Source organism: Taudactylus pleione, unplaced genomic scaffold (assembly GCF_031769625.1).
Source record: "Taudactylus pleione unplaced genomic scaffold, aTauple2 ptg000017l, whole genome shotgun sequence".
Lineage (NCBI taxonomy): Eukaryota > Metazoa > Chordata > Amphibia > Anura > Myobatrachidae > Taudactylus > Taudactylus pleione.
This window is the reverse complement of record NW_028284419.1, coordinates 13,395,019-13,418,800: the sequence shown is the minus strand read 5'-3', so window position 1 is coordinate 13,418,800 and position 23,782 is coordinate 13,395,019. Positions and strand designations below refer to the sequence as shown.

General features: G+C 43.8%; 1 protein-coding gene across 1 annotated transcript in view; it reads right to left on the bottom strand.

The window, feature by feature from the left end:
* LOC148540816 (calcium-activated chloride channel regulator 1-like) overlaps nucleotides 1-23,005 on the bottom strand; it is a 50,669-nt gene extending 27,664 nt beyond the window's left edge. The window contains exons 1-4 of the mRNA XM_088482196.1: nucleotides 22,847-23,005; nucleotides 19,361-19,501; nucleotides 17,128-17,275; nucleotides 12,499-12,607 (exon numbers count right to left, since the gene is read on the bottom strand). Coding sequence (XP_088338322.1) covers nucleotides 12,499-12,607; nucleotides 17,128-17,275; nucleotides 19,361-19,501; nucleotides 22,847-23,005 — 557 coding nt within the window. The remainder of the gene's footprint in view (nucleotides 1-12,498; nucleotides 12,608-17,127; nucleotides 17,276-19,360; nucleotides 19,502-22,846) is intronic.
* Between the last annotated feature and the right edge of the window lie 777 nt (nucleotides 23,006-23,782).

Sequence of the window (23,782 nt, the reverse complement as noted above, 5' to 3'; positions counted from 1 at the left end):
TTTCTCTGTTTGTAATTGTGTTTCCACAACACCACGTCGATTCCAAAACAGCAACACTGTATCAATCTCAAGAGTCTGGTTTAATAGTGTATAACAAACAGATCATTACAGAGTATCCAACCTGCCAGTAACTCCTCCAGTTTATTTTAATTTACAGGTGCTTGTTCGCATTCATCACTAATTAATAGCTTGGTTCATACACATGGGGTAATAGTATAATATAAAGCGGCACTGCTGATTCTGGCTGTATCTCTCTCTGAGAGGAGACATGTGGTCAGACTCAAAGCACTGCTGTGTATATTAAGTGAGCCAGCTGAGAAAGAAATGCAGCCACTGTAAGCAGCACTGCCTTATGTGATAACTCAGCTGAATGAGAGATATATACAGCCAGAATCAGCAGTGTCGCTTTATATTATACTATTACCCCATGTGTATGAACCAAGCTATTAATTAGTGATGAATGGGAACAAGCACCTGTAAATTAAAATAAATTAGCGGAATTACTGGCAGGTTGGATACTCTGTAATGATCTGTTTATTATCCACTATTAAACCAGACTCTTGAGATTCATACAGTGTTGCTGTTTTGGAATCGACATGGTGTTGTGGAAACACAATTATACCCCTTTTACACCAGAACTAAACCCCGGGTTTTTGAAGGGTTAACCCGGGCAGCTCCCTGGTGTAAAAGGGGAGATGGTTGGATTGCCGAGTCGAGTGACCCGGCAATCCAACCCAGGTAACTAGCAGGGTTTAACATGGGCGTAGCCCGTGAAACACTGCAGTGAGAACAGCGCACTCCGGGTCACGATGACCTGGAGTGCACTGGTAGCCGGCCGATTGGTCCGGCTTCAGTGGCGCTTGGAAATGAAGTCATCTCCAAGCGACCACTTTCACTCCGGAAAAGCCGGGTCTATGCAGACCCGACTCCGGTGTGTGCGGCGCTGACTCGGGAATATCCCGAGTCGGCGCCAGCAAAATTCCGGGTCTGATCCAGATAGGAACTTTGTTCCAACTCCGGGTCAGACCCGGAATTTAGGTGGAAAAGGGGTATTACAAACAGAGAAATGGTCTATAATGTGTTACATCATAATATAATACCCTAGTAAGGGGATTCATTTGGTTGATATTTTAGATTTGAAAGCACACATGATTATAACTGGATCTTCTCAAATGAGACGTACACACATGGGTTAAACTAATTGCAGATAGTCTCTATTAAGCAGCCAATAATTTGAGAACTCAAATTCAAAACTCAAAAAAACTCAAACTGTCATTGAATTTAGTAGCATTATAAATTTAATAGGTACACAAAGGGCCACTATCAAGTGTATATGTGACAAATATATAGGACTGAGCACACATATTTTAATATGTTCTGTTATATGTAATATTGTATGTTTTGTATTTTGCAGTGTTTGTTCACCCAAGGGTGTATTTTAAGAATTATAATAAAGGTTATATTTTATTTTTTATTATAAGTAATAGTGCACTCATATAGGGATTCTTCCCTTCTCTCCTTTTTTGAAGGAATGCATGACTGCCTTCATGGCACTATAATTCCCATCTGGGAACTTGGTACTGAGGACCCTTGCCTGGAGTCAGAACATCAGATGCCTCTCCAGAGGCTGGAAAACCAGATGCCTCTACTGAGGCAGGGAAATCAGATACCTCTCCTGAGGCTGGAAAATCAGATGCCTCTCCTGTGGCTTGCAAATCAGATGCCTCTCTGACTATGAGAGGTTTGGACATTCTCCCTTAGTTTTCAAATCTAGAGTAGGATCATCTTGTTTTACGGGGCCCTAATCATAAACTTAAACCTTCTTTTGAAAGGCAGACATTACCCTCTTGCCCAGGAGTGAGGAAATTGGAACTGCAGATGGCAGATGGGAAGAATTGAAGACACAGACACTGTGACACTGACACTTGTCACCATTGCTTGACTTGCAAAGAAAACAGTCATTAATGAAGTCATCTGAAGTTCCACAATAAAAACAGAAACGTAACTCCTTGTGCTGCTGATGTTCAGCCACGGAGAACTTGGGACGCAGTAAACTCCAGTGTCTCACTTACTTTGCATGAAAGAAGCCTTAGTTCTAGGGAAGTCTGAGACAGAAGTCTCTTCAGACATGAGACGTAGAGCTGAAGTTTTAGTTGAGTCAGAGGTATCACCAAGAGACTCAGGAATAATCTGAAACATTTTGGTGAGAAGGCCTTGTAACTGTTCCAACAGTTGATGCAAAGTAGTAATGTGTTCAAGTACAAAGGTAATAGGGAATAGTAGCTTCATCTATCTGACTAGCCAGATCTTGCAGGAACTGTATAATAGAAGGACTGGTTGAGGTCCTGGGAGCTGGCAAGACAGACTGAATTCTATCTAAACATGTAGAAAGTTCTTGTAAGTACTGTAGCACTTGATCGTGTGCTGCCTCCTGTGTGTCCAGAAGGGTGGCCAGACTCTGTAAAGGATTAGCTCCAGGGTTTTGCGCTTGACCCAAATCCATTTGTAGGCCTAAACGAATTATCACGGCTGGTGTTACTGAGTTACCTGTCTCTGGCATAGATGGAGGATTAGCAGCGGGTGAGTGCAGCAGAAACAGAGGAAGCTGAATATAATTCTTTCTCATGTAACTTTAGGTAGCAGTGAGAACTGCCTTTGGTAGTGAGTAACAGGGAAAGGTAGATTAGCTGCAATTCGAATGAACTGAACTGGGACCGGCTGGAGTAACTTGCAGCACCAGACTGGGACTGGCAGGAGTACTTGCAGCACCAAACTGGGACTGGCAGGAGTAACTTGCAGCACTGGACTGGAACTGGCAGGAGTAACTTGCAGAACCGGACTGAGACCGGCAGGGATAGCTTGCAGAACCAGAATGGAACCCCCCTCTGTGTATGCATGCCAAAAAAGTGGGCATGGCCACATGTCACAAGAGGTATGGCCACTGAAAAATGGTGCTTGTCAACTTGACACACCACCATCTCTCATCACATTTCTTTTCAGGTCCATATGCAACTTAATGCCCCCAGTAGTAGTGCCCCTTATGCAATACCCCCAGTAGTAGTGCCCCTTATGCAATGCCCCTAATAGTAGTGCCCCACATGCAATGCCCACTGTAGTAGTGCTCCTTATGCAATGCCCCCTGTAGCAGTGCCCATTATACAGTGCCCCAGTAGTAGTGCCCCTTATGCAGTGCCCCCTGTTGTAGTGCCCCTTATGCAGTGCCCCCTGTTGTAGTGCACATTATGCAATGCCCCTTGTTGTAGTGCACATTATACAGTGCCCCCAGTAATGCCTCTTCTATAGTGCCCCCAGTAGTGCCCCTTATGCAATGCCCAATATACAGTGCCCCAGTAGTGCCTCTTGTACAGTGCCCAATATATAGTGCCCCCAGTAGTGTCTCTTATATACTGCCCATAGTAATGTCCCTTATACAGTGCCCCTTATGCAGTGCCCAATATACAGTGCCCCCAGTAGTGCCCCTTATGCAGTGCCCAATATATAGTGCCCCTTATACAGTGGCCCTTATACAGTGCCCCAAGTAGTGCCCCATATATAGTGCCCCTTATGCAGTGCCCAATATACAGTGCCCCCAGTAGTGCCCCTTATGCAGTGCCCAATATATAGTGCCCCTTATACAGTGGCCCTTATACAGTGCCCCAAGTAGTGCCCCATATATAGTGCCCCTTATGCAGTGCCCAATATACAGTGCCCCCAGTAGTGCCCCTTATATAGTGCCCCTTATATAGTGCCCCAGTTTTGCCCCTTATATAGAGCCCGCAGTAGTTCCCCTTGTATAGTGCCCCCTATGCAGTGCCCAATATACAGTGCCCCTAGTAGTAGTGACTTTTACACATAAAATATGTAGACACACACACAGACAGACAAAATTATACCAGAATCCCCACTCCTGTGCCACCATCCGCTACTCCCATCCCACTCGCCACTATGGGAGAGACGTCATGACATCATGACGTCTCTCCCTTCACCGAGTGTGGAAGCCCAAAGACGGAGCTCATGAGTGAACTCCAGTCCAGCTCCAGCCCTGGGTGCAGCATTAAATAAGAGTCTGTCTGACTCTTGTTGGCTGCAGTACTAAAACAAACACACTGCCACTGCCAACTTGCAGAATTGGACTGGAACAGGCAGGAGTAACTTGCAGAACCAGCCTGGGACCGGCAGGGGGATGTAGTTAGAATACCGATGCACAGAAAGCCGTCTGACAGAATCCCATCATCGAAATCCCAACTTAGTACCAAAGATAGGTGACTAAATACCTGTTCCTATCTTTAGCCCGACGATGGAATCCCGACAGTCAGCTTCCCGAATGATAGTAAGCGGGAACAGGGTTAGCGTTAGCCACGTGCAGGGGGGGGGGGGGGGTGTTAGGTTTAGACACCCAGGGAGGGTTAGGGTTAGGCTAGAGGAAGGGGTGTTAGGGTTAGGCACCACCTGGGTGAGGTTAGGGTTAGGCCTCCCTGGAGAGTTAGGTTTAAGGTATGGGAAGGGGAACAGTTTTTAGTTTAAGCACACCTGGGGGGGACATAGGGTTAGGCATCACCCTGGGAGTTTTAGGGTTCGGCACCCCTAAGGGAGGGTTAAGGTTAGGGGGGGAGAGGGGTAGGGTTAGTATACTTACCTGCCCTTTCAGGATTCTGGTATTTCGGGCATCCGGCATTGGCCTTTCACATGGCGGCTGAACACCACCAGGATTTCATACCCAACTTGCAGAACCAGACTGGGACCATCAGGAGCAATTTACAGAACTGGGCTGAGAATGGCAGGAGCAACTTGCAGAACTGGATTGGAATCGGCAGGAGCCTAGAACAGTTTAGCACAGACACTGTGAGAGTGCAAAAGAGTAACCTGTCTCACCGCAGGAAGTAGCTATTGTTCAGGCACTGAATGCTGTCAGTTCAGGATACTTATACCCTGGGACTCACAGGGATTGGGTGATGCAATCAGGTGGTCTGGTAGCAGTGCTCTGAGTGGTGGAGGAAAGTCAGGTGATTGGATCCAACACGGCTGCGATCATACTGATTTTAGAAGGGAACTCTGGCCCACAGCATGCTGTGGATGTGTAAGAACAGCATGCACAGAGAGTAACTGTATCTTCAATCTGTATAGTTCAAAGCCAGCACTACTGTTTGGACTACACTTGCTGTTGCTGAATTCACAGACAAAAGGAGACTCAAGTTAGTAATCAGCTTGGAAGGAATAGCACAGTCTAAATGCACACATTGGAAGTGTTGCAGCCTGCATGTTGAGCAGATCTCTTTATTAGAACATCCAGATCCACAGATCAGATGGCAGGGGTAAGTCACAAGACAAAACTAATTACATAAATAGTCAGGACACTGTTGCACCTTCATCAATCCTATTTTAATTTCTGACCATGCTCCCATACAGTTAGAAATGCATATTTTGCCTGGATGTTCCAACCGCTTTTGGTTCCTCTCCTCTTATTTGTCCCACAATGACGATTTGACTTGTATAACAAATAAAAATGGAATAAATTTGTGGATGATAATTTTGAGTATTGGGATACACCTATACTGTTTTGGGAGACGTCCAAAGGGGTCATGCATGGTTGGACCACCTCTTACAATAATGCCAAGTTTAAATATTTTCATAATCAGATGGTCTCCTCCTATGACACCTTTGTGACCAATCCCACCCCCGATAACATGACCCTATATACTAGTCCTAAACATCTTCTGGAAACAGTTTAGTTGAAACAAGCACAGCAAAGTGTAGACTATACTAAAAATAAATTCCATGGATGGGGTAAAAACTCAGGGAAGATTGTGGTTTCCATTACTAAATAACAGTGTAGAAAGTGTTATATTATGTCCATAACTAATCCCTCTGCTGATACTAAACTTACTTCTCATAAGAATATATCTGCATAGTTTTATGACTATTATTCGGAATTGTATACTCATGTGGACATAGATAATGCTCGCACTTTGTTTGCCAAAGCCAAGCTCCCATTGCTTATGGACTCCCAAGTAGCTAGCCTAATTTAATCACCGATTTGATGGTTACCCACTTACAAAAATAGTATTCATACTTACCCCACACCAACTGGGGTTTACTCATGATAGACAGGGAGTCTGGAAAGTATTAGCATCTATGGGCAATCCTTCTTTCCAAAATATTATTTTGAGTTTAGACGCTGTAAAGCAATTTGATAGTAGTCTGTGAAGTCATCTTCAGAGTGGTTTTGAAGCCCATGGTTTTGACCCTGCCTTCACCCCTTTTTTTGAATACATTTATCATTTGCCACAGACATTGCTACTCATAAATGACTTGCAGGGATCCCCCCTGGTGCTATTTAGGGTTACACATCGGGAATGTCCTCTACCCTTTTTAGTGTTTAACCTGGCTCTTGACCCACACCTTAGTATTTTGCAGACTTGGACTTGTTTCAGAGGTATTTAGGTAGGACATATGGAATTCATAACTAACTGCTTTTACTGACTACTTTTATATATACGTAACCCAGAGGACAGTCTTGCAGCTATAATGAATAAAAATTACTCAATTTGGCATTATTTCTGTTTCTAAAGTAAATATAAACAAATGTAATGCTCTTCCCCTTCCATAGGTCCAGAGCTACATCCTTCCTGGGGGTGAGGCATAAGCTTCAGATAGGCGAAACTCTACTGTATATTAAATGCCTGGGGATATACCTTCCCCACAGAATAGGTGATTTTTATGGTCTTAGGGACATATGTATCAATGCTTGATGTGAGATTAAATTGTGAGATATATATCACTAACCAGTCAGCTTCTAATTTACATTTTGCAGGCTGTGTTTAAGAAATGATAGTTTGGAGCCGATTGGTTGGTGATATATATTTCACAATTTTATTTCACATCAAGCTTTGATACATATGCCCCTTAATATAAAACTTTGTATAATGCTCTCTAGAGGAGTTTAAGAGTTGGTGTCACCTTCTCTTTCTTGGGGAAGGATGGATCTTATAAAAATTACTGCATTTTCAAAAATCTTTACCCACTTCAGGTCTTGCCCTTAATATTGATTAATCCTGATAAAAGAAAAACTTCTCACAACAGTTTGTACATTTATTTGGAATAACAAAAAAACAAAAATCAGTATGGCTGTCCTGCAAAGATCTAGGGTAAGGTGGAGTTAATTTCCCAGATGGTAAGTTACAGTATATAACTAAGCTGTTGTCTGTAAGTATTTAAAACACTAGATAAACAAACACGACACATACTGTACAAAATCAACCCGGCACCCCCCTGCCAGGGGTGCTGGGGATAGCCCCGGGATATCAGCGTGGGCCTGGGGTGCCCTGGAGAAGGGGACACCTTTATTTGGGTGTCTGCAGCTCCCCTGGGATCCCTGGCCTGGGCTGACTAGCAGGGTGATGCTTTGGTTGGAGGGCCTGGTGAAAGGGCTCCCCTGGCTGTGGCATCACCCCCCGCTAGAAAGAGTCCGGTGCTGGTTCTGGTAAATACGGGGGACCCTACGCATTTTTCCCCCTGTATTTTCAGAACTAGGGCCAGCTTAGAGCCCTGTGCTGGTTGCGCTGAATACAGGGGACCCCTCTGTCATATGTCCCCCGTATTTTGGCAACCAGTACTGGTTCTGAAAAGCCTGGTACTGGTTGTGCTACATATGGGGGACCCCTACATCATTTGTCCCCTGTACTTAGCACAACCAGTACTGGCTTTCCAAAGCCAAGGGCTGGTTGTTGTTTTTGGGGAGGGGGCCACGCCATTTTTTTTTTTACACAGGGTATTTTTTTAATTACTCAGAAGCACAGATGGGTCTCACTGACCTGTCCCTGCTTCTGTGTTTATTTAGATACAGGTATCACGGATCGTTCAGATCTGAGCCTGCATCAGTCTGCTGCTACCTCCCCCGGGTCCTGCCACCTGCACCACTGCCGCTGCTAACACCCATGGGTCCCAGCCGCAGCTAATGTCTGCTATCCCCCATGTCCAGCCGCAGCTTATGACTGCTTCCTTCCTCCGAGCCCACCGCCACTACCACCCATACTGACCTGCCATCTTGGTGCACCCAAGTGAAGCCACAGTGAGTACACCTGATGGAGGCTCCTTCTGAGGCTGCGCATCAAGTTGAAAATTCCTATCTCTATAACGGCGGATTCATGAGGTAATAGTTTAAAAACTATAACTTTCTCAATTACCTAAACCCCAAAAACACTTACCCTGGAACAATAGCTACATAATAAAACAAACCCAAAGTGTAAATTTGTCCCCTACCCTGAGTTATGCCTTCCCAAAAATCCCCCCTAGAGAACAGTAGAAAAGTGGTCCTAATTGAGTGTCAGAAATTACTGACAGTTGGAAATTTAAATTACTCCCAAATCCTCATTTTGTATGTTTTTGCCCTGAAATTTTGCATGCAGCACTGAGCAACAGTTCTACCAGCCCATGCCAAATTTCAGCACCATACCTTTAATACCTTTTGAGGTGCAGCCCCTTAAACACCATGCCCCCTCAGATTTCTCTATGGGGAAAATTCAGTTTTTTTCATTTTTCGCTCATCCTCTGCATTTTGACAACCAAGATTGGCTCTGATTTGCCTGGTGCTGGTTGTGCTTAATACAGGGAACCCCTACGTAATTTGTCCCCTGTGTTTAGCACAACCAGCACTGGGGCTCCAAGCCTGATGCTGGTTGTGCTGTGGATTACACATTCATTTTCTAAAACAATATATGGATGGATCTCACCGATACGTCCATGCATCTGTGTCATATTGATTTGATTTTCTCAGGTGCATGCCCAGCACCAGTGAGTCCCTTTGTCACCCATGCTTCTGTGCATGCCCGTTGTTGCCACTGCTCCACACCTCCACTGCTGCCACTGCCCCACACTCCTGCAGGCTGCCCCCGCAGCCGTCTCTCCCTCTGCACCCTTAAAACACCTCCTGTGTACTGTCTACTCCTCCACCCGTGTTAGTGTACCTATGTGTTGTCCTTCTGCCCTGCAGGTGGACCGGTTTGCTCCTCAAAACCCTGATGGTTAATAAATTATAAAAAAGCAATGAAATTCCTTATACAAAAACCTTATGGTTTTTCATGTCCCATTAAGGCTTCTTACACATGATCTGAAATTCCACAAAACCTACTGAATTTGTGCCACTCAAACTAAAAAAAGCAATGAAATTACAATCATTAAGGCTGACACCTTAATAGATGTGTTCCTTGCGCAATACAGATATGGTATGCCATCACAACCTGTGGTTAACTGCAGATTCAGCACTCTCACAGAATAAGATTGCTGTCACTCACAAAATGGTGGAGCTGCTAATTCACAGAATTATGTGCTCATTGGAATACACACTTGCAGTCTATGCAACTGAGGTCTAAGCAGAAAATAGAGCTGTGCTGATGGGATAAAAGTGGTGTGGATGGGCGATGAGACAGATCAGTTTGGATGGGTGAGACAAAAAGGTGTGTAGATTAGGGAAGATTAAGCAGTACAGATGGGTGGGTAACCAAAGTGATGCAGATGGGTGAAAAACAGTGGTGCGGATAGGGTGGAGGAACAAAGTAATACAGATGGGTGGAAAACAGTGGTGCAGATGGGGGGAAACAGAGTGGCACAGTTTGGGGGGACAGTAACATGGATGGGGGTAGAGAGTGGCATGAACATGGGAAGACAGCAGTGCAGATGGGTAAAGACAGATTGGTGCAGATAAGGGAATACAGACTAACACAAATGGGAGAACACACAGCGGTAGGGATTGGGGAATACAGATTGGTGTGGATGGGTAGGAAGACAGAGTAGTGTGAGTGGGGGGAGGAGACAGAGTTCCACAGTTGGGGGGGACAGAGTGGTGCAGATGGAGGAAGGAAGAGTGCCACAGTGGAAAGGAAGACAAGCAGCATGGCTCAGGGGGAGGCAGTGGTGCAGCAGGAAACAGAGTGGCACGGATGCAGGGCGGTGCGGATGGAGAAAGACAGATTGGTGCAGATGAAAGAACACAGACTAGCAAGACCACACAGCAGTAGGGATTGGGGAAGACAGATGGTGTGGATAGGGAGGAAGACAGAGTGGTGCCAATGGGGGGGGGAGACAGAGTTGCATGGTTGGGGGGAACAGAGTAGTGCACATGAAGGAAGAAAGAGTGCCACAGATAAGAGAAAGACAGCAACGTGGCTGTGGAGAAAGCGCCGATGCAGGGCGGTCTGGCTGGGGAAAAACAGATTGGTGCTGTTGAGGGAACACAGACTAGCACAGTTGGGAGACCACAAAGCAGTAGGGATTGGGGAATATATAGCAGCATGAAGGCATATGCAGTAGGGGAAGAACATGTACATGCAGAGACAGAGTATGATATTTTTAAAAATAAGGGAGCTGAATGTGTATTCTAAATTAGATAAATGTATGCAGTAAGAAGGATGTTGGAAGCCAGTGAGATTGTTGTGGTGATCGAAAGGGAAGATTGTGGGCACTGAGTGGGTTGTAGGAGCCACATTACTGCTCAAACCTCAGTTGCATAGACTGCATGTCAGTGGCAAACGCAGGATTTTGAAAGGGGGACTTCCAAATCATTGGTTACCAAACCAATGAAAAAACATCTAGCCACGAATATTTATATATATATATATATATATATATATATATATATTACACTGGATTTAGGACCACTACAGTAAAATATAGCACCCGGCCTATGATGGGGTACACACAAACTGACTGACACAGACATACACTGCTCTATCACTAATAAAAATGAATGCAGCAGGCAAATAAATACAGCCAGCATGATTTATTAAAGACCCACTCCCCACAGTAGTGCCCCTTATACAGAGTTCCCAGGAGTGGTCCCTCCTATGCAGTGCTCCTTATACAGTGCCCCCAGTAGTGGTCCCCCTTATGCAATGCCCCCAGTATTTCCCTTTATACAATTGCTCTGCAGTATTGCTGCTGTTGTATTACCTACTCCTACAGGGACTGATCTGAATCTCCTGCTATGCCGACACTTTCCTCATGCCCCAGTACAACACTACCCATTCCCCACTTACAGAAAAATTGCGCAGGCAATTGCTTTATTTGCATGTAATCCAGTGCCGCTTAGGTATGCACGCATCCGTCTGCGGTGAGAGACGAGATAAAAAGGGTGAGAGAGAAAAGAAGAGTATAAAGTGACAGGGTGATGGGGGAGCGATATGGGAAAAAAGGGGAAAAAAGTTAGGGGGGATTTAGGAGGAAGAGAGGGTGAGAGAGCAGATACAGATTGCCTTCTCTAGGTACTGTCTGTCGTGCCCAGACTGCAAGGAGACTTACCTTTTATATTTAAATATTTTTTTTTTACATAAAAGCACCTGAATGATTAATGTATTTTTATTTACTAATGTATAAAACAATTGGTCATAATGCACTTGCATTAATAACCAAATTCCCATTTTTACTTTATATAGAAGTGTTATACTGTACAATTCACCATCATAGTCTTTGTGAATTGAGCACATCATTACTTAATTCTTAATTTGTATCCTGCACTGATCACTCTATTTTATGACCCTAGCCAATATCGTGTCTGGTGAATATATACAGTTCATGCTTGATAATTATTTAGCCCACTACATGATTGTCTTCATTACATGCAGGTCATAGCCTAATACAAAATAATACATAATATTAAGAAAAAAGTTTGGAATCCACATAAACATAAACATCCGCTTTTCAAATGTACAGCATGCGACTTGTTCTCCCCCCCCTTTAGCCTACACACATAGTGACACAGACAGATACACACATACACACACACACACATGCTGACAGACACACTGACACAGAAACACACATTAAACACACACACCGCAGCGCTGACCTAAATGCCACATCCCCCGTCCCTCCAGCTACAATGTGCGGCTCCGGGACTCAAGAGCGCTGGGATACTATCACACGGTGAAATGAAAATAGCCTTTTATACTCAATTATGTGAACAAGTCCTTACTGTAATTGGCCTATGTTAGACCATCTCCCGCATCCCACCTCTCTAAGCATGAGGAGGCGTAAGTGTCAGATCTGCACACGGACATGAGTGTTTTCCTTTTCTTGTAAGTATGTACTCGGGCCTATTCAATTAGGTTCTGCATCTCCGCGCATTAGGCCCAAAGGGTGTACTTTTACTGGCAGCCTCAGGGGCTGTTGAAATGGACCATCTGGGATTTAACGAGTGGGGAAACCAATAGATAACAGCATTTTACACTGAATCTACGGGTTACCTCGCGTTTCCTGAGAGTCTACTGTGCAGGAAAATGGAAAATAATTGAATAGCTCCAGATGTAAAACACAGAGCTTTACCCCATGCTGTAAACACTGTGCCTAATTACTGTAGATATGCCCCATAGTATCTAAAAAAAACTAAGCCTGTTGGAAAGATTCATTGTGAGGGGGTTGCACTAAACAACAGGAGTATAGATCCTCAGTATTGTGATTGATTGTACAGGGGACATTGAATATGAGTTTCACAGATCTCACATTTACCTGGTTGCCTCCACTTTGCCTACTTTACTGTGGTAGAAGGGAATCTCTTCATTGTATTCATCAAAAACTCCCCATCTCAGGTGAGCCCATTCATGGACAAACACTCTTCCTGCAAATAGAAATAACACATTTACGAGAACATCAATTCATATAAACAATTATTTCATGTCCCACTATTGCATCTTAATTTATAATTGCATTGTATTTGCCATACATTAGCATTTTGCTATTCACAGAAATGTGAAATGAGATTCCCTTCCCTAGAAAACACATTTTCATGGTTGTATTAGGTCATACAGAGTAGTACACCATCTGTACTTACAGTATGACACAATTCTTAGTGTATGTATCACATACAGTATGTAGGAAACATGTTACATTTACTGTGTATTACAGGTACATAACATTGCTCATATTAAATTCAATCTTTGTCCCTGCTTGTGTGAATCTAGATATTTCTAAGCGTAACTGGCCTATTTCTTATAGGGAGAACAACAGGGGTGTAGCTAGAGCTAAGAGGGCAGGGTTGGACTGGCCCACAGGGGCATAGGGGAATTCCCCGATGGGCCTCAGTGTCTGGGGGCCCCTCCCCCTCCACTAGGTGTCAGGTTCAAGACTGTGCACTCAAATTATACATTGTTACTCTATTAGAGGGTCAGTTACCTGGTGGAGCAGGACTATGGATAAACATGGGTGCTTGATGAACTTCTAAAGAAATTACACCAAGATTTGCCTAATGGTTAGCTCAGCAGCTGTAGTGGCTGACCACACCCCTTAAGCACGGGCCCATAGCACTGCATACCCCCAGGGGGCCCTTTATGCCCCAGTCCGACACTGTATGAGGGACCCATAGCAAAATTTCCACGGGACCCCCATAGGTTTAGCTGTACCCCTTCCCCCTCCAAACTACTCACCCCCTGAGTCTGGTGCTCCGTCTCTCCTCACTGATGCTGGGAGGAGGCATGACTTTGGTTCTGGGTTGTCCTAGCAGGTTGAGCACAGCCACGCCTCCTATCACCATAAGTGAGGACAGTCGTATCGGAGGAGGGATGGGGGATGTTGCTGCTGGTCAGTCTGACAAGGGCCCACAGCGATTATGATCCCTGTAGCAAATTGCTTTCGAGTTACAAGCTTAAGTGTGCATGTGACTAAGGGGTCTATGTACTAAGCCTTGAAGAGATATAAAGTGGAGAGAGATAAAGTACCAGCCAACCAGCTCCTACCTGTCATTTTTCAAACACAGCCTGGGACATGGCAGTTAGGAATTGATTGGCTTGTACTTTATCTCCATTCACTTTATCTCCATCCAAGGCTTAGTAAATAGACCCGTAGGAAGCACTTTGCATGAGGGATCAGTGGCCACTCCTCTCACTATAATGTCACTGAGGTGAGTTGAGTACAGGGTTTTCCTAAGTGGAACTGAAAGCACACTCACAATAATTAACACAGAGATACATTAAAGATCCAGGGGATCTATTAAACAATATCAAGTGCTAACTAATATTCACTATCGCCACTTATCACAGAGATATACTGTAGATTAAAGTTGTGCTTGTATTTACCATGCCAGGGTACCTCTGTGGGGTTTTCTGCTTGGTGTTTACATAAGGGGAGATTCAATCAGGGCCATAGCTAGGGTAGTGCGGCCGTTGCCATCGCACAGGGCACCACAGGTCAGGGGGCGCTCTTTGTGCCTGTCAATTTTCTGTTTATTATCATTCTTGCTTGTAACTTCCTCTTATTTCATCCCCAGCATCTCCTGGCCTCACCTATCTCTTCCCTGGCCCTTCCCCATGAAGGAATGGCCCTTTTTTGGGTGCATTATGTCCCTTTGAAAAATGAGGGGGGCGCCAATGCTCTTTCTGGCACAAGCAACCAAAAACTCTAGTTACGGCTCTGGATTAAATTACCCATAATATTTACTGCACAGGTAAAGCCCCCGGTGTAATGTTTGGATCTGTTCAATTATTAGTCAATTTCTGCATGCTGGAATCTAGGAGTTCATGTTTATCTACAGTATCTTAATCCCCAGAGGGTGCATTTACAACAGATTTTTCTGTCCAACAACTATTACAATTCTTTTCTGGGCATGCATGTCCAGTGATTTTTATGTGAATTATTTGGAAGACACAGAGAAGACACAGAGAAATACAATGATCCAATTAGAACTGGTTTGTCAATGTAACAATACAATATATATCTCTACTGAGCCAGAAAAGAGGAATTTCTACAATAATGTCCAATTGATCTTTTATTATTTATAAATACAATCTATATATTTCCAATTAAGCATACTGACATATATACCAATAAGTGCAGGTACTAACCATATAATAATATAGATTGACATTACCTTGAAAATAATAAAGAAATATAATTACCAGTGGAACACAGTGGCAAAATTATATTTCAAAATATATGTAATTTTTTTATTTTTCACATAGGTGTGTCTTACTTTATATGTTTAAGTTTCACTATTTCGATTACAATATTTGTCTCTTAAAGTTATAAATATATTTTAACTAATACCAATAAAGGTTATATTTTAAGTAATTTCGGTCCAGGTAGACTGCAAAATAGACTTCTTTTTTGTTCTCTTTTTGCAATCATGCATTATAACAATAATAATTAGAGTACAAAATTAGCAAAGTTTTTTGCTGCTAATAATGAGTCTAATTCAGAGGTGCAGTACATGTGCGGCTGCGATTTGTTCCGGATTCACAAGTGCGAAAATAGGCAAATGTTAGCTTGAGCATGTATCTTGTGTAATTCCATGTGACCAACTGAGCAGAGCCTGCGATGCCCACTTTGCATTTTTGAGCAACGTTCAGCTGCACTGGTGGGTCCGATTTCTCCAACATCGACAGAGAACGCAGCCACATGCCGAAACACACCCATCACACTCCCATTACAGACCCATGCCACCTCCTCTTTGTGCAATCACTTTTGGTCACTTCCCAGTATCCACCCTGAAACAGCTATGGATTGCAAATGGCATCTCAAGTCATAGCGATTTTGTACATCATCGCACTCATTGGTTCATGCGTGTGCATTAAGTATTTCCAGACTAGTGTATGCGCAGAAACAAAACAAAGGCGCAAACATCGGTACTAGGTGCACCTCAGAATCAGACCCAATGCGTTTATTTGAGCAAGGGAAATGAGTAGTGTTACTGGATATGTGAACTTGACTAAAAGTTTAATTATATTATTGGTAAAATACTCAGATACTTCTGGTATTATTGTTTTACTTTGAGAAGATCATGGTGTGTATATTTATCACAATTTGTGTTTTCAGTATGATTTGAAAGTACTAATAACGCTGTAATTCTCAGTGCAGTCTATGCAAATGCCGCTTGAATGTGTCAATCTGACACTTGCTGGAATAGCCTTTGCAGAAAAGTCCTGTCCCAGCTTTTACTTTCCCTTGCTGCCTCTTCCTCTACACATAACTCCCAACTTTTCTCTTTTCTGATGTAAGACATTGTGCATTCACCTGGAAAGTCTCAGATAAAAAACTCGATATACAAGATAATACTTTACTTTACTATAGGTAACAAGTGAATGGCTAAGCCAAACCTCCCGAAAATGGGGTGGACTCATGGAGAAGGGGCATGGCTTTGCGGTACTCCCCCCATTTCATCACTATGGGGGCATGCCCGCAGATGCTAGGCTGCCCCCAGGCTCTCCTCCAAACTGTGTAGATGCTACTCACCCAATGCGGAGAGAGTGCTCACCCAAATTCCTTTCCTCTGCGGCAGTGGCGTCCCTCTCCGCCATGACACCTGGTGTGGGGAGGGATGCTATGCGTGCAGCGTAGCCGAGTGCCGGCAAAAATTGGTGTGACCTTTGGGAAGGGGTGTGGCATCAGGGAAGGGGCATGATCTCAGGGAAGGGGCATGGCCTCAAATATTGAAACCCGGTCCATGGTTATCAGAGGGGTGGTGGGGGGTGCCGGAGGTGAGGGCAATGCCGACTCCCTCACTGTGATAGGAGCCAGGTGCTGCACTTACTGCTACAGTGCAGCACCCAGCTCCTGTCACTTAGGGGGAGCCTGCACCTTGTGGTCACTCCTCGATGGGTGACACCCGGGTGTGGCCCTTACCCACCTTGTGATGCCACTGCCCTGCGGAACACTGTGAAGAGCTGACTGGCCCGCCCAAAGATGGAGATACATAAAATGATATGTTACTAGCTGATGTACCTTGTGTCATACGGGTAGACCTTAGATATTTACTGTTTTTATCTCACCACTCTAATAACACATTAATCCTTTACCTCTATAGTAATTCTTCACTGCTATAGTAAGACACTACCTTGTCTCACCTGTGTACTAACACATTCCACTGTCTCACTTGTGTAGTAACACATTTTCCTCTCTCACCCCTGTAGTAACACATTTCCTTTCCTCACTATTCAAATAGGGGAGCCACACCAACTGCCAATGATGTTTGGTAGCACTTGGGATGACAGTTGGTGTTTGAATATGAACTGTGCTACAGCCACGATGAGACAGTCAGGCAGGAGATTGCACATTTTAGCCCTTTTCATCCTCTTAGGAGTTGAAAAATCCCTTCTATATGGATACCTACGTCATGGAAGGCATATATAGATAAACAATTGACTTTACCTCTGGGTCCAAAGATTGTCAGCAAGTTGTCATTTAGTATGAGACTTGGTGTCAGATGTATGTATTTTCCCTTTTCCCCACAGCCACCATATTGCAAAGTGTATGGGAAATCTCTGTCAATTAAAGGATCAGCTATGATAACATCAGCCTAAGGGGAAAAGAGCAAATTGGAAAGTCATTTCTTCTTGACTGTAAATTTCAGTGAACATATAAGCTGGAACCCCAAGATCTCATACTGCTGAAAGGGCCTAAATATTTCACAGCTTGTACAGTAAACTTACATGCCAACCATTAATTGTGCAAAATGTATACTACTTATGTTATTTTTCTTTTACCACACAAAGATATACGCTATTTCAATATACCTAAATAATTTCTGCAATATCAGGCCACTGTTAAAAGTATAGGCAGATACCTACAAGCTGGTAGGATCATAGTGGATGTGAGCAAGTAGATTAGTCTAAATGTTGGTTCCAAACCAGAGTTATTATAAAATAGATAAAACATGCTAGGACAAACAGCAGTTTCAATCCCTCTTGGGCAAGGTATTGTAAAACTGTACAGCACTTTGAGGCTCCCATAGAAAAGATACAGTCTTGTGCATATGCATATCTTTTTATAGAACCAAGTAAAGTAGTCTTGCACCAGGAGTCTAATGAGTCTGACCTTTAAGCCTAGTGACTCAAACATGTAATGTTATTGAGTCAGATGAGTCATGCACAATAACACATAGTTAAGAGGCAGCATGAAGCCATTAACAATTTAACTACATATCAACAAAAAGCACATATCGAGCAACAATTTATTGTAGTAGTGATACTACTACTACTACTACTAATAAAAAAGTTTATTTATATAGCACTTTTCTCCAAGAATTCATAAAAAAAATTGCTCTGCATTTAATAGATACACAGTGCACATGAACATTTTATTCCTATAGAATTGGGGCAAAGATGATGTGCAATACACACATATGTCTAAGAACTGCAGTTTCATTTTCAAGTGAGCAGTTGTCACAAATAGGGATGTGTTAACTGTGGGAATATCTCTCAAGTTGCAAGGTGTCTCTACTGATTTGGCATAACAAATGGCCTTTTCTTGTAAAAACACCCGCTGGGATATGGACACATACACTATGATGCTGTCACACTCCCAGTGTCCAGCAGCCAATGTCCCTGCCCCACCCCTTGTCACTGAATGGACTGTCACAATCAGGGGCATCTTAAGAGAGGAGGGGGCCCATGTGCACTCCCTGTGTGGGGCCCCCTCCTCTCTCCCCGGTGGCCGGCAGCCGACTGATGCGGCTAGCCAGCCACCGGAGCCTTAGTAGACTCTGGGCACTAGAGTGTGCCCGGAGTCTACAGCGCATGCGCAGAACACCGGTAAATGGCCATGGTGGCCATTTTTCTGGCGTTCTGCGCATGCGCAGTAGACTCTGGGCACACTCTAGTGCCCAGAGTCTACTGCGTATGCACAGAACACCGGAAAAATGGCCGCCGTGGCCATTTTCCGGAGTTCTGAGCAGCGCAGACACCCGACATGGGACCACGGACAGGTAAGTCTAAAATAATATGGGTGCAGTGTGTGCGGTGCGGGGCCCCCCTGGACCTGGGGGGTCCATGTGCCCAGCACACACTGCACCCATTATAGATACGCCACTGGTCACAATGTTTGAGATGTATGCATGAGGGGAGAGAGGGGAGCGGCAGCATTTTTCAGTTGACCTCGTGAATGGGAGTTTGTTGCATTAACCCCACTTTATATTTTAATTGATTGCTGTGTTGCGTATTATTTTATGTAATTTACAGTATTTGCTTTAAGGGCTCAGGTACACCAGGCAACTGTAAAACAATAGCATTGGATACAGATGTTTTTCTTAGGTCTCTATTTTAAAAGTGTCTTTCAAACACACATTTGGGGGGTGGGTGCATGTGTAGTGTGTAATATCCTTTTGGATGCATAGTTGAACTTATGTATGTCTGCAGAGTATTTGTCTTGTGTGTCCATTCCAGTGATTCTGCTACCTCTAGTATAAATATTTGAACATTGTTTACCGACCTTGTTATCTGAACTTGGGCATTCTAACTTTTCTATATAAATTAAATAGTATTGTACTATATAATTACACACACACACACATATATATATATATATATATATATATATTATATATATATATATATATATATATTATATATATATATATATATATATATATATATATATAACTTACTTTATCATAGGACTCTGCCTTTGGCCTTTCAAACATGCTGTTGCTTGACCAGGTGTTGGGAATTAAAATTTTTGCACTCCTAATAAAAACTCTGTTTCCCGTAGCTTGCAGCATGTAGGTAGAAGCGTCTGTCACCATTTTCTGTAAACACATTTGCAAACAAAATAGTACTGTAATAGATGATCCTATTATATATCCTGTTATGGCAAACATACTCAGGAGAAAACATGTAACAAATGGAAGGAGTTTGATCAGTGATTGTATATGGACTGTCAGGTCAGTCAAATGTAATAAAATATCCTTGCCTTCACCTATATAGAGTTTGATTTGTGTGACTCAAAGCCACACACACTAATGGTGCATACACACGGTCAGATTCCCTGGTCGATTTGAATGATAACGATATTGATATATCGTTGATATTGATATATCGTTATCGTTCAAATCGACCAGTTTCTGGCCCCTTCAAACAACCAAACGATGGTCGATGTGTGGGCATAAATGGTTGATATAGATATCGACCAACGCCCGTGCATGCAGGCCAACCTGGTCGATATCGACCAGGTTAACCTGGTTAATATAGGGACCCTCGATCGTTGATCGAGGGTCATCATAGTAGTTGAGGGAATGGTGCATGTGCAGGATGTTCGATAACCACCTGGCTACAGGGCCTGTCCTGGTTTTAAATATAGGGATAAAAAAATGCGTAGGGGTCCCCCTATATTTAAACCCAGCACTGGACCCAAACCGACCGGGGTGTAATGTCACAGCCAGGAGACCCTATCACCGGGTCTCCAGGACCAAAGCATTAACACCCCTAGCTGGCCAGCCCAAGCCAGAAATCTCAGGGAAGGTGGGGACCCCCCCAAGAAGGGGTCCCCCCTCTCCCGAAACCCCAGGCTTAATCTGAAGCCTGGGGCTCTTCTCCTACCCCTGGGCTGTGGTTACAGGGGTAATAATGTGGAAAATAGTTCAAAACTATTGTATTTTACAGTGGAATTACAGGTGCCAGCATGCATGCCCTTTTACACTTGTGGAACTACAAGTGCCAGCAGGTGGCCGGCACCCGTACCCACACTGTAAAATAAATAGTTAAAAAAACACAGTACACACACCGTATGCAGTAGAAATTTAATACATACACCTATCCCACTCACACATACTTATCTGCTGCCAGATGTTCACCACCGCTTCTCCCGGATCCAATGGGAGTACCTGGAATAAAGATCCCATACTCGCCTATATCTTGTCGCTGCTCTCCGTAGCATCCCCGTATTTGGCAACAAAAAAAACGAAACCCGAACCAGATACTTACATTAGCGGTGTATGTGTTTGAACACATACTCTGCTAACCGTCTCCCGAGCCAAGTACGGGGATGCTACGGAGAGCAGCGACAAGATATAGGTGAGTATGGGATCTTTATTCCAGGTACTCCCATTGGATCTACTGGAGAAGCGGTGGTGAACATCTGACAGCAGAGAAGTATGTACTATATACAGGCAGAAACATACATGGATCACACTGATCTGTGTATGTTTCTGGCAAACTAGCAGCTCACAGGCAGGCAAAATGATTTCACAAATTTTTACAGGCCTATTGTCCATTCTCATGAGAGTTTAGAAACTCTCATCTTGGTAAATTCTCGAATCCTATCTTCACTAGTGAAAAGTTACTCGAGTTTGGCCGATGGTGAAGTAAAGAGAGTTTGCTAACTCTCCAGAATTTTCCTGTAGCAAAGGAGATTTCTCTCCCAAGTTTGTCATTAGTAAATTTGCGAGTGGAAAAAAATGCCCAAACTCTCCAGAGAATGCTAACTTGACCAAACTTTAATCTTAGTAGATTTACCTCTAAGGGGTAGTTTCAATTAAAAGTGCAAACGATGGAGCAGCTTCAGGGCCTGAATCAGAGCTGGATATTATTGGGCAGCCACAGGAAAGCTGCTGTGCAATCAGAACTGGATAGCTGGGTCCAGGAAATTTGTGTCTGACGAAGCAGACTCTGGGATCAGCATGCCTTCACAACGGGGGCAACACTCACATGCGCATACCCCTAACAATCTGAGATGTATGCAAGCCATCAGGGTTTGGGAAAGATTTCTTGAATATATATATAATGGGAGGTGCTACCTGATGAGACTAATTGCAGGCACAAAAACAGGCAAATCTCAGGTGCACAACTCCAAATTATTGATAACATATAAATGCAATAAAATTTTGCAATCAATAGAGGTTTTTAGCATAATCTTGGCCAAGGTTATGGGCCTACCCACCAATATCCAGGTAACCTCTTCAGGGTAGGTCCCTAACATACTAGGGTTCAAATCCAGAGCGCAGGCACCCCCAAACTAGCCCAGCTAAGCCACCCCAGGGCACCACCATAGTAAGAAAAGTGCAGTGTAAAAGAGATAGTTAAGATCAGCCACAGCTGCATATAAAGAATGAAAATAAAAAAAGGTGAGGTACATGTATAATAAACAAACAGTGGAGGGTTAAAATGTGTTATAAAAGAAAAATGTGTTATAATGCGGTGCCCTGAAACAGATCAACAAAAGCAATCCAGGGGGACCCACGCCCCAAAAATGAACCAAAGTTGCACTACTGGTTTGCATACATTTCTGAATCAGGCTTTATGACTGCTACGTGCGTTAACTCACAGACGGCTGATCCTGCTCGCAGCCTATGGAGGTGTGAGCAGAATCAGCCTACTGTACTGTTACTGCGCAATGCATGTAATGAAATCTGCCCAGAAAACTGCAATTTTATTATATAATGTAAACAATAATACTGAAAAAGTAAAACTAAAACATTTAACATATAAAGATTTATATATATATTTAAAACACGTATTTTAACACTTCTACTGTATGTCAACACGGAATCGGTATGAATTACCGCTGGACCCCTTGTCGGCGGTTCAAATCCCGACAGCGTGTGGCCAACAGAGGAAGAAATCCTGATCGTCCATAGGTACGTATTGACTAACCTAATCTACCCCTTAACCCTAACCATCTTTTAGGGTGCCTAACCCTAACCTTACCCCCCAGTGCCTAACCCTAATCCCCCCTCTAAGTGCCTAAACCTAACCCCCCCTTCCCCGCTGCCTAAACCTAAGTCCCCCAGGGGGATGCCTAACCCTGACCTCCCCCCGGGGGTGCCTAACCCTCCCTCCCCCTAGCCTAACCCTAACCTCCCGGGGGGGTGCCTAACCCTAAGTCCCCCCGGGAGCCCTAAACCTAACCCTCCCCCCACGGCTGTCTGCTGCGGCACCCAGCATCCGCTCGGTCGGGATGCCAGGCACCAGTCTCCCGACATCAGGTAAATGACAGGCTTCTAGATTTAGATGCCTGTCATTCATCCCTAGTCAGGATAACAGTGTCTGGAAGCCGGCGGTCGGCATTCCGTCCGCCGGCTTCCTGAACGTATGCCGTCAACACAAATGGCGACTTTGCCTATTCCCATACTATAATTATAATAACAATAACATACCTTTAGTCTTTGAATTAACTCTCCATTTTCAGGAATTTTTGGGCTTATTGCAATAATAATGTCTTCATATCCATTATCTTTGACTTTCACCAAAGAGCCTCTAGCTGAAAGTGTCAAATGAAATATGGAAAATAATATGAATACCCCAATAATCTTCATTGTTTCTTCTCTGGGATCAACACCTTCTTGTGGTTGTTCTTCTTAATATAAGTTTCTGTACAGCCAACCCCTGTGGAGAGGTGCATACAATGTTATCATGATATCTTGTTATCCTGTAATTGGTCGACAATTTCACAACTGGTTTTGGTACAAATTTCTCAATAATACTGTATATTGTGTGTCTATGCACAACCAAACTATGAGTCAGTTATTATTTGCTATGATAAAATATTAGGTATTATTTGCTAAGGATAATAATAATAATATGGCTAATGCTGGCCATACACTCTGCAATTATCGGGACGATCCGCCCGATATCGGCGGATCGCCGCGATAATTGCAGCGTGTATGCGGGCGACCGAGGGTTAAATATTGCTCGGTCGGGCATGCTGGATTGTCCAGCATGCCCGTCCGATGCGATATTTACCCGGGAAACTGTCGGCCGCATCGGGCAGTGTATGCCCAGCGCGGCCGACAGACAGACTTCCTTCCTACGGAAGGAACAGGGAAATGTCTCCTCCCCCGGGGGCGGAGCGCAGATGTCAGGCTATACACTGTGAGATTTCTCTCACAGTGTATGCCGCGGACATCTGCGGCTGGCAGCCAGCGAGATAAAATGTCTGTCGGTCTGACAGACATTTTATCTGGCAGTGTATGCCCAGCATTAGGTAAACTGTTTGCTGATGTGTAAAAGGAAACAGAAAACAGATTAGCAATAGACAGGCATAGCATGCAAGTGTCAAGCCCCTAGTAACCATATTTATTTATCTAATTATT